This window comes from Enhydra lutris, unplaced genomic scaffold (assembly GCF_002288905.1).
Source record: "Enhydra lutris kenyoni isolate GAN:26980312 unplaced genomic scaffold, ASM228890v2 scaffoldscaffold50, whole genome shotgun sequence".
Taxonomy (NCBI): Eukaryota; Metazoa; Chordata; class Mammalia; order Carnivora; family Mustelidae; genus Enhydra; species Enhydra lutris.
Window position 1 is genome coordinate 6,711,880 of NW_019154134.1, and position 14,198 is coordinate 6,726,077.

General features: G+C 35.5%; 1 protein-coding gene across 3 annotated transcripts in view; it reads right to left on the reverse strand.

Moving 5' to 3' along the window:
* Positions 1-14,198, reverse strand: part of LOC111156969 (solute carrier family 38 member 9) — an 83,040-nt gene that overhangs the window by 31,977 nt on the left and 36,865 nt on the right. For 2 of the 3 annotated variants that reach the window (XM_022518152.1, XM_022518155.1), the window contains 6 exons: positions 13,328-13,449; positions 13,127-13,190; positions 12,796-12,889; positions 11,089-11,259; positions 4,016-4,075; positions 506-700 (listed from right to left, as the gene is read on the reverse strand). In XM_022518152.1, coding sequence (XP_022373860.1) covers positions 506-700; positions 4,016-4,075; positions 11,089-11,259; positions 12,796-12,889; positions 13,127-13,190; positions 13,328-13,449 — 706 coding nt within the window. The remainder of the gene's footprint in view (positions 1-505; positions 701-4,015; positions 4,076-11,088; positions 11,260-12,795; positions 12,890-13,126; positions 13,191-13,327; positions 13,450-14,198) is intronic. The other variant, XM_022518153.1, reaches the window with a different exon arrangement.

The window sequence follows — 14,198 nt, forward strand, 5'->3', positions numbered from 1 at the left end:
GTAAAGAAAAAGCAATGAGGAGGACAGCAAAAGCAGAATAAACCTCATTAGTGTGAGTTAGAGAATGATATTCCAGGTTGAAAGCTAGGTGATAATTCTGTGCTATACTCTTACGTAGAAACTGTAGGAAATTCTTATGTTTCCAATCCTTAGTAGTGAGAATCCCTGTATTATCCAGTTTGGATCTGTCCTCCCGAAATCTTAATCTGTTTCCTCTAGTTGTACCCACCAAGGAAATGAGGAACAGTGGTTCAGTCAGGCTAGAATGGGACAACTAATAATTCATCTTTTAAAAAAAAAGAACCTGGACTTGAAATGGTCATCTACATTTTTCTCTGTGTCAAACTCCAAAAGAAAACCACAAAGCAGGGTAACATATAAGTGAACAAATTAAACATAGGTGAATAGGCCTGGTAGGTAACTCTCCCCAGCCAGATCATACTTCCACAGAATCCAGTGTGAACTCTATTACACAGAAGCTCCATAACACAGTGTCTCAGCTTACCTAGGATATTAAATTTTGAAAAAAATGAAGGAGATTTGAAATTGAGCAGTGGCAGGAGGAGTCCTATGAGGTAAAAGGGCACTGTCTTGGACTTATTCCACCATTTTTCAAACTGTTCGAGTCCTGTGTCATTGGCATAGAAAATCATAGAGCCATTGTTGGGATGGTCGCCACTCCCAGCACTTGGACAAATCACTGCAATAGAATAGCATCAGGTTAGAGAAGACCATGAAGAATACAAAATGGCTACCCCAGAGACTGACACTTGCTCTACCAACCTCAACTTGTATCATGAATAAGTTTCTGCTTTCTGGAAAAAAAATAGAGGGTTATATTTGAACACATTAGGAAACTTTTACTAACAAATAATTAAAGGTGGGAGAATCTTAGAAAATTCTGAGGTATATCCTTAATTTCTATGAGAAGCTACAAAATTATCCTACCAACTATCTTTTGGTTCCATTGCCAGAGAGAAAATACTGAACCGAACGGTATTTGATCTTATTTATACAATAATGTAAGAAATATTCAGGGTGACTGTTTGCTACCTTTGTGCTAATAACCCACACAAAGTCCAAAGAACAGGTTTGTTTGTTTCCTTCTTTCTTTTTAGAGGGGGGAGGGGCAAAAGGAGAGGGGGAAAAAGACAATCTCAAGTGGGTTCCACACCCAGTGCAGAGTCCAACATGGGACTCAATCTCACAACCCCGAGATTATGACCTGAGTCAAAGTCAACAGTCAGATGCACAACTGACTGAGACACCCACCCGCCTCAGAACAGATTTCCTTAACAATAAACAAAATCAATGAGTTTGGAATAAAAAGTGGACATCATTGAAATAGATGACATGTTAGTGCCAAAACCTAACTTGCTTATAGCTTATGAATCTTGAATTCCAGCAATATGGAATAATTCTCGTGTGAGTTTATCACATTTTATAACAGCCTAATAGCTTAGATGATAGCCAGAGAACTGCTGAGTAAAATACATTTTTCCTAACGCTGATCTTGAAGTGGCTGGCAATTTCTTCTGTTAGGAGAGATGATAAAAATCATTCCGTGTTTCTAATTTCATAATACTACTTTCCTTAATAATCAGCACTTTAAAAAAACAACTCTTAATGCTGGTGAAAAATGCCCCTAATAAGTAACAAGCATTCTCATCATTAGCTAAAGAGAAAATGATATATTCATTTTAAGTTCTGTTTTTAATTTTATTCTCTATCCATTATATATTTGGCATGCCACAAAGGCAAACACTTACTTTTCTTGCTTAGTCTGCATTTTAACATGTATTTTTTTTTTTTTTTTCTATGTCTGGACAGAAGTAAATTAACTTGAAATTTTTTTATGCTAGTAATTACTGTGGTAAACAGCACAGGCTATGGAACTAAATTGACTAAATAATGAATCTTGACTCTCTCACTTAGTAGTTGTGTAACTTTGGGCAAGTCATTAACTTCTCTATGCTTTGGTTTTTCCATCTAGGAAGTGAAGTTAACATAATCTACCTTACAGAAGTGCTATAAAACATTTAGGATAATGCCCACACACAATAAGTATCCAATAAAGGTCAACTATAATTTTACATTAACTGAAATGGATTGTTTCATAGTATTTAACACATCATTCAAAGAGAAGAATGCAAAGTAAACTGACTTTGCTGATGGTACTCTCCAAATCATCAGTGTAATGGGGAACCTTATGAACATATTTTAAAGTCATACCAAAATATGTTAGTGTTTAAGTATTCAAAAGTGTGTGTGTGTGTATGTGTGTCTGTCTGTCTGTCCACAGAAATGCTGGTACTGCACCCACTGATTTGCTAGTGTAATAAAACACAGGTTAATGAGTTTAATTAAGGAACAAAGACACTGAACAGTAAACACTGAAACATTTGCTTTAAGAGAGGAGAGAACTTCCAACTGTTCATTATATCCTCAGAGCCTAGAATAGTTCCTGACACATAATAAGCTTAATAAATATATGTTGAGGGGTGCCTGGGTGGCAGAGCTGGTTGAGCTGTTGACTCCTGGTTTCGGAGGAGATTATGTTCTCAGGGTGGTGGGATGAGAGCCCCTCATCGGGCTTGTGCTCAACATAGAGTCTGCTTAAGACTCTCTGCCCTTCTCCCTGGCAGTCTGCTCTTCTCTCTTAAATAAATAAATACATCTTAAAACAAAACAAAACAAAATATATATATATAGAATGAATTTTCTTCTCATTGATCAATGTGTTCCTCTATCGGAATGATATCAATTTAGTATCTCTGAAATCTAAATATATAAATCTAACATAAAGATATATTAGAAATCCTAACATAGAGATAAATTAGCATTTCTGAAATCTAATACTCTGAAATCTAAATCATTACTACATAAAGCTTTGGGCGATGTTAAAGATTAACGGTAAAACTGTTAAGAAGGTTACATTAGCTTTTACCTTTTTTTTTTTTTTTTAAAGGTTTTACCTATTTATTTGAGAAAGAGAGAACAGGTGAGAGGGAGAGGCAAAGGGAGAAGCAGACGCCCCACTGAGCAGGGAGCCCTACTTGGGGTTCTATCACAGGACCCTCAAATCATGAGTTTATCACATTTTATAACAGCCTAATAGCTTAGATGATAGCCAGAGAAGCGTCTGAGCCAAAGGCAGACGCTTAACTGACTGAGCCACCCAGGCACCCCTACATTAGCTTTTAACATTCACTTTCCTCATGACTGCCACAGTAGATAAATCCACAAACCACAAAGATTTATTCTTAACAAATTAATTAAAGGAAACATTTCTAAGAAATCAAGATTTTTTTTTTTAAAGTCATGCCTTCAGTTTATTTGTCTGTATTTACTAACCTTTGTTCATTATTAGGAAATTATTTTCCAGGATACAGACTTGTGTATCTTAAGCATTAGTAAATAATACAGCAAATGTCTAAAAAAGTTAACAACCTGAGAACTATGCTTCTAGACTTCCAAAATTAGCAAAGATACAAGCTCTTGGGGCGCCTGGGTGGCTCAGTGGGTTAAAGCCTCTGCCTTCGGCTCAGGTCATGATCTCAGGGTCCTGGGATCGAGCCCCACATCGGGCTCTCTGCTGAGCAGGGAGCCTGTTTCCTCCTCTCTCTCTCTCTGCCTGCCTCTCTGCCTGCTTGTGATCTCTCTCTGTGTGTCAAATAAATAAAATCTTTAAAAAAAAAAAAAAGATACAAGCTCTTAAAAATATGTATTGACTATTTATAGACAAACATGGATTCTATAGATGTGAGCTACCATTGTGAACTGTGTAATACAAACTCAATCTTGTTTAGCTCACATTAATACAACCTTTCATGGAGTTTCTTTTTTTGAAACACATTGGTTGCCATCAATTTATTACTGGCTCAGTTAATACAATGGTAATGATGTTCACTAATTATTTATCTAAAATAAAGCAATATGTTCCACCTTAAATTCCTTCTGAAGCAAAGTGGAAAATAAAAAAAACAAGCTAAACTTTAAATTTCAAACTACTTACCAGGGTTGCTATCGTTGGTACTCAGTACAGCATCCGTGTCATTAATGTGATGAATAAAATCTAAAAATTACAGAAAAAAACAAAGTTTAATATCAAATGAAAGATGCTAAATCAATCACCCCCTAAAATCGATGATCTACAAAAATCTTTTAGATTTACTGTGTGGTAGTATTACGTAGAACACTGAACCAAGCCTGCTTCATTTTTTTTTTTTTTTTTTTTTGCCTGCTTCATTATTAACACAGCTTAACCACTCTCAGCTTTCTTCTCTACTTACAGGAATGATGTCATGGGCTTCAGTTCCCACTATGGAAAATTTTTACACGATTGCAGATTAAAAAAAAGAAGAAAGATCTACCTACACAGCAGAATTCAGTTAAAGCCCTGGAATCAAGATAAAGTATACAATTTTTTTCTTCTACTCATACTAGTTGATATAAGTATCGTTACTTCTTATATAAAGTTCTGAAGCCTGCAGAAGGTGAAAAACAACACTTAAAACAGCAAAACTTATTTGGAGAATCACTTAAAGCTTTTATAAAGTATTATATATGTTTTAATAGACTGAAGATTATGTAATAATTATTGCTCACATGTACCACTAAGTTATACTAAAGGAAGTCGCAAAGTATAAAGCATATGCAGAATGGGAGAAGATATGTTCAAGTGACTTATCTGATAATGGGTTAGTATCCAAAATCTATAAAGAACTCATCAAACTCGGGGTGCCTGGGTGGCTCAATGGGTTAAAGCCTCTGCCTTCGGCTCAGGTCATGGTCCCAGGGTCCTGGGATCGAGCCCTGCATCAGGCTCTATGCTCGGCAGGGAGCCTGCTTCCCTTCCTCTCTCTCTGCCTGCCTCTCTGCCTACTTGTGATCTCTGTCTGTCAAATAAATAAATAAAATCTTATATAAAAAAAAAAAGAACTCATCAAACTCAATACCTAAAAAACAAATAATCCAATCAAGAAATAGGCAGAAGACATGAACAGACATTTTTTTCAAAGAAGACATCCAGATGGCCAATAGACACATGAAAAGATGTTCCACATAACTCATCATCAGGGAAATACAAATCAAAACCACAATGGGATACCACCTTACACTGGTCAGAATGGCTAAAATTAACAATACAGAAAACAACAGATATTGGCCAGGATGTGGAAAAGGGGAAACCTTTTATACTGTTGGTGGGAATACAAAGTGGTGCAGCCATTCCGAACAGTACGAGGTTCCTCAAAAAGTTAAAAATAGGGACACCCAGGTGTCTCAGTCTGTTAAGCGGCTGCCTTCGGCTTGGGTCATGATCCCAGGGTCCTGGGATCAAGCCCCACATTGGGCTCCCTGCTCAGCAGACAGCCTGCTTCTCCCTCTCCCTCTGCCTGTTGCTCTGTCTACTTGTGCTCTCTCTCTCTCCCTCTTTGTCAAATAAATAAATAAAATCTTAAAAAAAAAAAAAAGTTAAAAATAAGACTACCCTATGACCCAGCAAATGAATTATTAGGTATTTACCCAAAGGATACAAAAATAAAAATTCTAAGGGGTACATGTACCCTAATGTTTATAGTAGCATTATCAACAATAGCCAAATTATGGAACATCCCAAATGTCCATTAACTGATTAATGGATAAAGAAGATGTGGTGAATACATATGTATGTGTGTGTGTGTTTGTATACATATTACCAGAATATTACTCAGCCATTAGAAAGAATGAAATCTTGCCATTTGTAATGATGAGGATGGAGCCAGAGTGTATTATGCTAAGCAAATTAAGTTAGTCAGAGAAAGACAAATACCATATAATTTCATTCATATGTGGAATTAAAAAACAAAACAGATGAACAAAGGGGAAGGAAAAAAGAGGGAAGCACTGATAAGTGCTCTTAACAACAGAGAACAAACTGAGGGTTGATGGAGGGAGGTGGATGGGGGATGGGCTAAATGGGTGATGGGTATTAAGGAGGGCACTTGTTATGATGATCATTGGGTGTTACATGTAAGTGAGGAATCACTAAATTCTAACCTGAAATCAATATTACACTATATGTTGACTAGAATTTAAATAAAATTTTGAAAAGAAAAACAAAGTATCATTAAAAAGATTATCCACCATGACCAGGTGGGATTCATTCCTGGGCTAACAAGGATGGTTCAACATTCGCAAATCAATCAATGTGATAGAACAAATTAATATGAGAAGAGAGAAGAACCACATGGTCCTCTCAATTGATGCAGAAAAAGCATTTGACAAAATCCAGCATCCTTTCCTGATTAAAATGCTTCAAAGTATAGGGATAGAGGGAACATTCCTGAACTTCATAAAATCTATCTATGAAAGACCCACAGCAAATATCATCCTCAATGGGAAAAAGCTTGCAGCCTTCCCGTTGAGATCAGGAACACGACAAAGATGCCCATTCTCACCACTCTTGTTCAACATAGTATTAGAAGTCCTAGCAACAGCAATCAGACAACAAAGAGAAATAAAAGGCATCCAAATTGGCAATGAAGAAGTCAAACCCTCTCTCTTTGCAGATGACATGATTCTTTATATGGAAAACCCAAAAGACTCCACCCCCAAACTACTAGAACTCATACAGCAATTCAGTAATGTGGCACGATACAAAGTCAATGTACAGAAATCAGTGGCTTTCTTATACACTAACAATGAAAATACAGAAAGGGAAATTAGAGAATCGATTCCATTTACTATAGCACCAAGAACCATAAGATACCTGGGAATAAACCTAACCAAAGAGGTAAAGGATCTGTACTCGAGGAACTACAGAACACTCATGAAAGAAATTGAAGACACAAAAAGATGGAAGTAATTCCATGCTCTTTATTCAGAAGAATAAACATTGTTTAAATGTCTATCTATACTGCCTAGAGCAATCTATACTTTTAATGTCATTCCGATCAAAATTCCACCGGTATTTTTCAAAGAGCTGGAGCAAATAATCCTAAAATTTGTATGGAACCAGAAGAGACCCCCAATCACTAGAGGAAATGTTGAAAAACAAAAATAAAACTGGGGGCATCATGTTACCTGATTTCAAGCTTTACTACAAAGCTGTGATCACCAAGACAGCATGGTACTGGCATAAAAACAGACACATAGATCAGCGGAACAGAGTAGAGAGCCCAGATATGGACCCTCAACTCTACGGTCAAATAATCTTCGACAAAGCAGGAAAAAATATACAGTGGAAAAAAGACAGTGTCTTCAATAAATGGTGCTGGGAAAACTGGACAGCTATATGTAGAAGAATGAAACTCGACCATTCTCTTACACCGTACACAAAGATAAACTCAAAATGGATAAAAGACCTCAACGTGAGACAGGAATCCATCAGAATCCTAGAGGAGAACATAGGCAGTAACCTCTTCGATATCAGCCACAGCAACTTCTTTCAAGATATGTCTCCAAAGGCAAAGGAAACAAAAGCAAAAATGAACTTTTGGGACTTCATCAAGATCAAAAGCTTCTGCACAGCAAAGGAAACAGTCAACAAAACAAAGAGGCAACCCACGGAATGGGAGAAGATATTTGCAAATGACAGTACAGACAAAAGGTTGATATCCAGGATCTATAAAGAACTCCTCAAACTCAACACACACAAAACAGATAATCATGTCAAAAAATGGGCAGAAGATATGAACAGACACTTCTCCAATGAAGACATACAAATGGCTATCAGACACATGAAAAGATGTTCATCATCACTAGCCATCAGGGAGATTCAAATTAAAACCACATTGAGATACCACCTTACACCACTTAGAATGGCCAAAATTAGCAAGACAGGAAACAACATGTGTTGGAGAGGATGTGGAGAAAGGGGAACCCTCCTACACTGTGGGTGGGAATGCAAGATGGTGCAGCCACTTTGGAGAACAGTGTGGAGATTCCTCAAGAAATTAAAAATAGAGCTTCCCTATGACCCTGCAATTGCACTACTGGGTATTTACCCCAAAGATACAGATGTAGTGAAAAGAAGGGCCATCTGTACCCCAATGTTTATAGCAGCAATGGCCACGGTCACCAAACTGTGGAAAGAACCAAGATGCCCTTCAACGGACGAATGGATAAGGAAGATGTGGTCCATATACACTATGGAGTATTATGCCTCCATCAGAAAGAATGAATACCCAACTTTTGTAGCAACATGGACGGGACTGGAAGAGATTATTCTGAGTGAAGTAAGTCAAGCAGAGAGAGTCAATTATCATATGGTTTCACTTATTTGTGGAGCATAACAAATAACATGGAGGACAAGGGGAATTAGGAGAAGGGAGTTGAGGGAAATTGGAAGGGGAGGTGAACCATGAGAGACTATAGACTCTGAAAAACAACCTGAGGGTTTTGAAGGGGCGGGGGGTGGGGGGTTGGGGGAACCAGGTGGTGGGTATTAGAGAGGGCACGGATTGCATGGAGCACTGGGTGTGGTGCAAAAACAAGGAATACTGTTATGCTGAAAAGAAAAAAAAAAGAAAGAAAAAAAAGAAAAAGTATCTGACTGCTTGAAATCTCAAAAAAAAAAGCATATGCAGATATCTAAGCATTCAAATCACTCTATAGTTAATGAGAGAATGGATAAAGAATGTGTTTTCTTGTTAGACTGAAGTTACTTTATTCTGTTTTTTTTTTTTTTAAAGATTTTATTTATTTATTTGACAGACAGAGATCACAAGTAGACAGAGAGGCAGGCAGAGAGAGAGAGAGAGAGGGAAGCAGGCTCCCTGCTGAGCAGAGAGCCCGATGTGGGACTCGATCCCAGGACCCTGAGATCATGACCTGAGCCGAAGGCAGCGGCTTAACCCACTGAGCCACCCAGGCGCCCACTTTATTCTGTTTGATGTTAATCTTTTATAACCTTAGTAAGCCTTAAGTGTTTAATGTGAAAGTTAAATGATATGATAAAAAATGTTGGATTAGATTTTCAGGTCATTAAGTAAGTTAAGTATGTGTGAATTATTCACCTCCACTGTAGGCTTGTCAAGATAAAAGCAGGAGAGTAGTGCTCTAGGCTTTTGTACTATCTTTAAGAGTTATTAGTTATAAGATTAGAGGTGATCAATTTTTATCTATTTCCTGATGTCAAAGACTCAAATAAGCCTTGTAAAACCTTAACACCAAGTATGGTAGGGTGAATATTCTACCCTCAAATCCACATCCATAGGAACCTTAGAATGTGACCTTATTTGGAAATAGGGTTATTAAGTTATATAATTAAGATGAGGTCATACATGTTAGGGTAGGCCCTAAATTCAATGACTGGTATCTTTAATAAGGAGAGAAAAATTTGCACTAAGACACACTGAGGGAAGATGGCCATGTGAAGACAGGCAGAAATTGGGTGATGCAGCCACAAGCTGAGGAATGCCAAGGATTGTCAACAGTCAATCACCAGAAGCTAGGAGAAGATAAGGAAGAAGTATTCTTCCCTAAAGGCTTCAGAAGGAATGGAGCCCTAGTGACACTTCAATTTTGGATTCAAGTCACTAGGACTGCGAGAGAATAAATTTCTCTTGTTTTAAGCTGAACAGTTTATGGTAATTTGTTACAGTAGCCTAACACATCAAGGCTCAACAAGGACAATATGAGAAAAAACAAAACAAAACAAAACAGACTATAGGCTAATATCTCTTATACACAAAAGTTCTAAATAAAATAGTAACTCTATTCCTCTCGAAAATAAACTGAATCCAGTAAAAAATAAAAAAATACACATCATGACTGCTAAACTAAGTTTATCTAAGAATATAAGAATGATTTAAATAATACAAAATGTATTCATTTAACTTATCATATTAACAATTTTAAGGAGAAAAGATTGGGGTGCCTTGGGTGGCTAGTTGGTTAAGTGTCTGACTCTTGTTTTCAGCTCAGGTCATAATCTTAGGGTTGTGAGACAGAGCCCATGTCTGGCTCTGGGCTGGGCATGAAGTCTGCTTAGCATTCTCTCTCTCTCCCTGTCCCTCTGCCCTGCCCCACCCTGCTCACACTCTCTCTTTCCTCTCTCTAAAAAAATAAATAAATAAATAAAAATAAAGGAGAAAAGATTTATGATCATCTCAAGGGATATAGAGTATTAAATGTCTGACAAAATCCAGTACACATTAATAAAAATTCTTAAGAGAATAATAGGCAGGAACATCTTTAAATTGCTAAAGGGTATAACCAATATCCCACAACAAACTTAATATTTAATGGGGAAAGATATCCACAGGAACAATATAAGGATGTCTACCAGAGACATTATCTACATAACTTTATAATTTAAAAAAGATAAACATGTATAAATATGTGTACATATAAACATATATGTTATGTGTGTGTATATATATATAAATATAAGGATATATGTATATAAATATAAATGTATGTATATATGTATAAATCATTTAAAGTAATAACTGGATAGGAAGTTTTCATTACTCATGAATGACATAACTGTCTAAACATAAAATCCAGAGTGAATCTATAAAATTAGAATCGATATGAGTTTGACACATTTGCTAGATTCAAGATAAAGGTTCCAAAATTAATTAGGTTATTTTATAATAGCAACAAATAACTTGAATTTTTATAATTAAAAAACATATCACTACTTTCTGGGACGTGGAATGGTTTCATGAAGGTGGAATGGTTACATGGATATATTCATCAAAATTGTATGGCTAGGATTTATGTGTTTCTATGAATGTAAATTCTATCTAAAAAAGAGAACTATATCTATAACAACTGAGGTGGGGAGTGGGTATAAGCACAGATCATTTTTCTTTCAGTGGATAAGATAATGACACCAAGGGGGGAAAAATCTGTTCCTAGGCAGTAAAAACTTTTTACATATAAAGCACAAATACACAAATACACAGAGAGTTTATAAATGGATAAAAGTATGTCTATGATATTAAAACAAACTGAATCAATTATATCTTCCAGAATTACAAATGACTTTTTACTTTATTTATCCCAAGTCCAGAATTTAAGGCTGAAACTAAAACACTGCAGTAGTTACTGTATCTGAAAGTAACTACTGTTAAAGCATATGATATGGATACTTACTAAAAATAAATCTTCCAGTATTAAAAAGAAAATTAGACATAAGCACCCAATAAACTATCATTGCTCCAATGAGAGATACCAAGGAGAAAAGGAGACTTGACCACTGTCCAAAGGAGCCAAAATAGTATCTGCAGACATCTGGATATTCCCAGGTACTGGTATCCACTGATGCTAGATAAAACAAGAGAAAGAATAAAATCAGACGTTACTAATATATCCATTAATCATAATCTGTGTTCCCCCAATTAACTCAAAATATTTAGCAAAATATTAAGAATATTCCATCACCAGATATTAGAACACAGAATGATATAACAGAAATTAAAACATTACAGAACAAACACATAAAAAGATACATAGGTCAACAAAACAGTACAGTTAATATAAGAAACAGATTATAGTATCACAATATTTTGTAATTAATAAAAACAAATGAAAAATCAAGGATAAGCAAAATCATGAGTAAGAGTCAAGATATTATTCAATAATATTTGGCATACTTAAATGACATATGGGGGAAAGTTTTCCTGAGTCCTAATTAATTCAAAAATTAAGTAAGTTAGAAGACAATATAAAAATAGACCTTGAAGGGTTATCCTTTTCTATCAAATGAAGAAATAGAAATACAATGGAAAAGATCAGTAGATATAAACAAACTCATATAATACAAAAGCCATTCAAATGTTGAATGGAAAAGAAAATTGACAAGAAATAATGGATAAAGGGCTAATGCCTACATCATACAAAAAACTTAGCAGATCTATAAGAGCATCAAGGTAATTGAGGATAAATGGGAAAGGGATAAGAATAAATAATAAAATAAAGACAAAATATACCCCCCCCAAAAAAGACAAAATATACATTGTTTAATAGAGCCCTCCCCCTCAAAGACAAAGCCTGGTTTCTTGATTCAAAATTGCTAAATTCACTGAAATAATGTAGGTATATTTAGGTCCTTCCTAAACTACTTTAAAACAATCTAAAAAGGTAATTCCCTGATCCAGAATTTACAGAGATGAGTAGAGGCAATGTATTACTAAGCTTTGTGAATTCACTAAAATGGACACATTCATATTTTCATATTTTTCTAGTTACATTTTCTACTTTAAAGAGATTCCAACATTTAGATCTCTTGGTGGGGGATAGATCAAAAGTCACCATTAACTGCTAAGAATCACAGAATTTTGCTTTCTTTTCTTTCTTTCTTTTTTTTTTTTTAAGATTTATTCATTTGAGAGAGAGCGCATGCAGGAGGGAAGGTTAGAGGGAGAGAGACCATCCTCAAGCTGACTCCCTGCTGAACGAGGAGCCTGTTGTAGGGCTGGATCCCAGGACGATGAGACCATGACCTGGGCCGAAATCAAGAGTCAGACACTTAACTGACAGAGCTACCCAGGCAAGCCAGAATCACAGAATTTTCAACTTAGTTCTGAAAAAGACTATTTTTAAAATAAGACCTTATTATATATTTTTTAATCAGGAAATTAGCATCAAAGTAAAGAAACTACAAACCTCTCTGAATTTCAAAGGCAGTCACTAATTCATTGACATATCAGTTCAGCTGAATGATATGAGTTAGAGAAGTAAATCTTTAGACACAAAATAGTTAACACACATGTGGAATGTACACATTAGTGATCTCCTTCACCAGGAAATACTTATGAATACCCAAATGGTTACTCTATTTTCACCATGGCAAATTCTTACATATCATAGATCGTGATTTCACTACTCTGTAGCAGCAATAAAGTGTTAAAATGCCCATCAGCATGATGACACACATTCCAGTAGTAAAGCCAGCCTGTTTAAAAACACAAATATAGAACAACATATATCATCATGTTAGAATAAATTCATATGCAACCACATTATGTTACCCTACCCTAAACAATTATGATAAAAACCTGACAATGTAAAGTTAAATATAATTACCTATTTTCTTCAATAACTGTCTAGATTTATTAAAACCTTGATTGTAAATCTTACAAAATAAAGAGAAAAAAATTCAGGCAAAAAGTATGCTGAAAAATTTTATTACCTGTTTTATGCCCCAAGGAATACTTAATATAGATGTTCCCATCATGGTATTCCAAATCATAAATCTGAAAACACAGAATAATAGTAGTGAAAATATGGAGTTTGACTCTTTAAACATTTTAATTAAGACAAGAATGAAAATAACCAGGAATTTTCATTTATATAAAGTTTAAGTTATGATCCAAAAAGAAGTTTTACTCACATGGTTACTAAACTGGTGTTTTTGCCATATCCTTCAGTGTAACTTTGAAGTTTATAAGCAGAACCCAATGGACTATATACATAGCATTCTTCTGGAGCTGGAACTACATGATCTGGGGCAATCTAGTAAAAGAAGAAATGTTATAAGAGAAATGTTATAACCAGAAAATGTGCAGGATAGGATATTTTCTAAACATCAGAGGACCTGATTCTAGACACAATTCTTAATATCATGAACAAACAAATAGCATGTATCCCTGATTAATGAATATAAAAAACCCTTTCCAAATCTAGTAGATCTAAAGGACTAAGAGTTTGGAGAATAAGAGCAATAAAATGTTCATGTGAAATGACAATGAATTCTTAAAATACGCAACTATAAAAATATTTTTCCCTTCATTTTCATGAGAAAGAAGGAAGAGTCAGCAAAGAGTGAGATTAAGGAATTCTAGATGGAGGAGATCTGGGGCTTAAGTGAGAGGAATTTCAAAAATCAAGTGGCGATTGAACTCTTCCAGGAATAGGTTTTAGCAAAGAGGTAGGGAACTCAAACTATAAAGAAATGACACATCAATACAAGATAAAGAAAGGAAATATATATGAAAAGCATTTAAAAAGCAGAAGTAAAAAGTGAGCTAACATAGCCTAAGGAAAGGCAAAGCAAGGATTCTTCAAGATGGAATATGCAAACAAAACACAAGGAGCTAATAGAGAGGCTGAAGACACATGGAATGACTGAATAGATACATTTTCTTATACACATAGTTCTCACCTTACCTCCCATACATATCTTCTGAATTCTATCTCCTTAGAGAGGAAAAAAAATTAGTCTCCTGGTGGAATTCTGCCCATCTCCCTGAGAACAGTCCTTT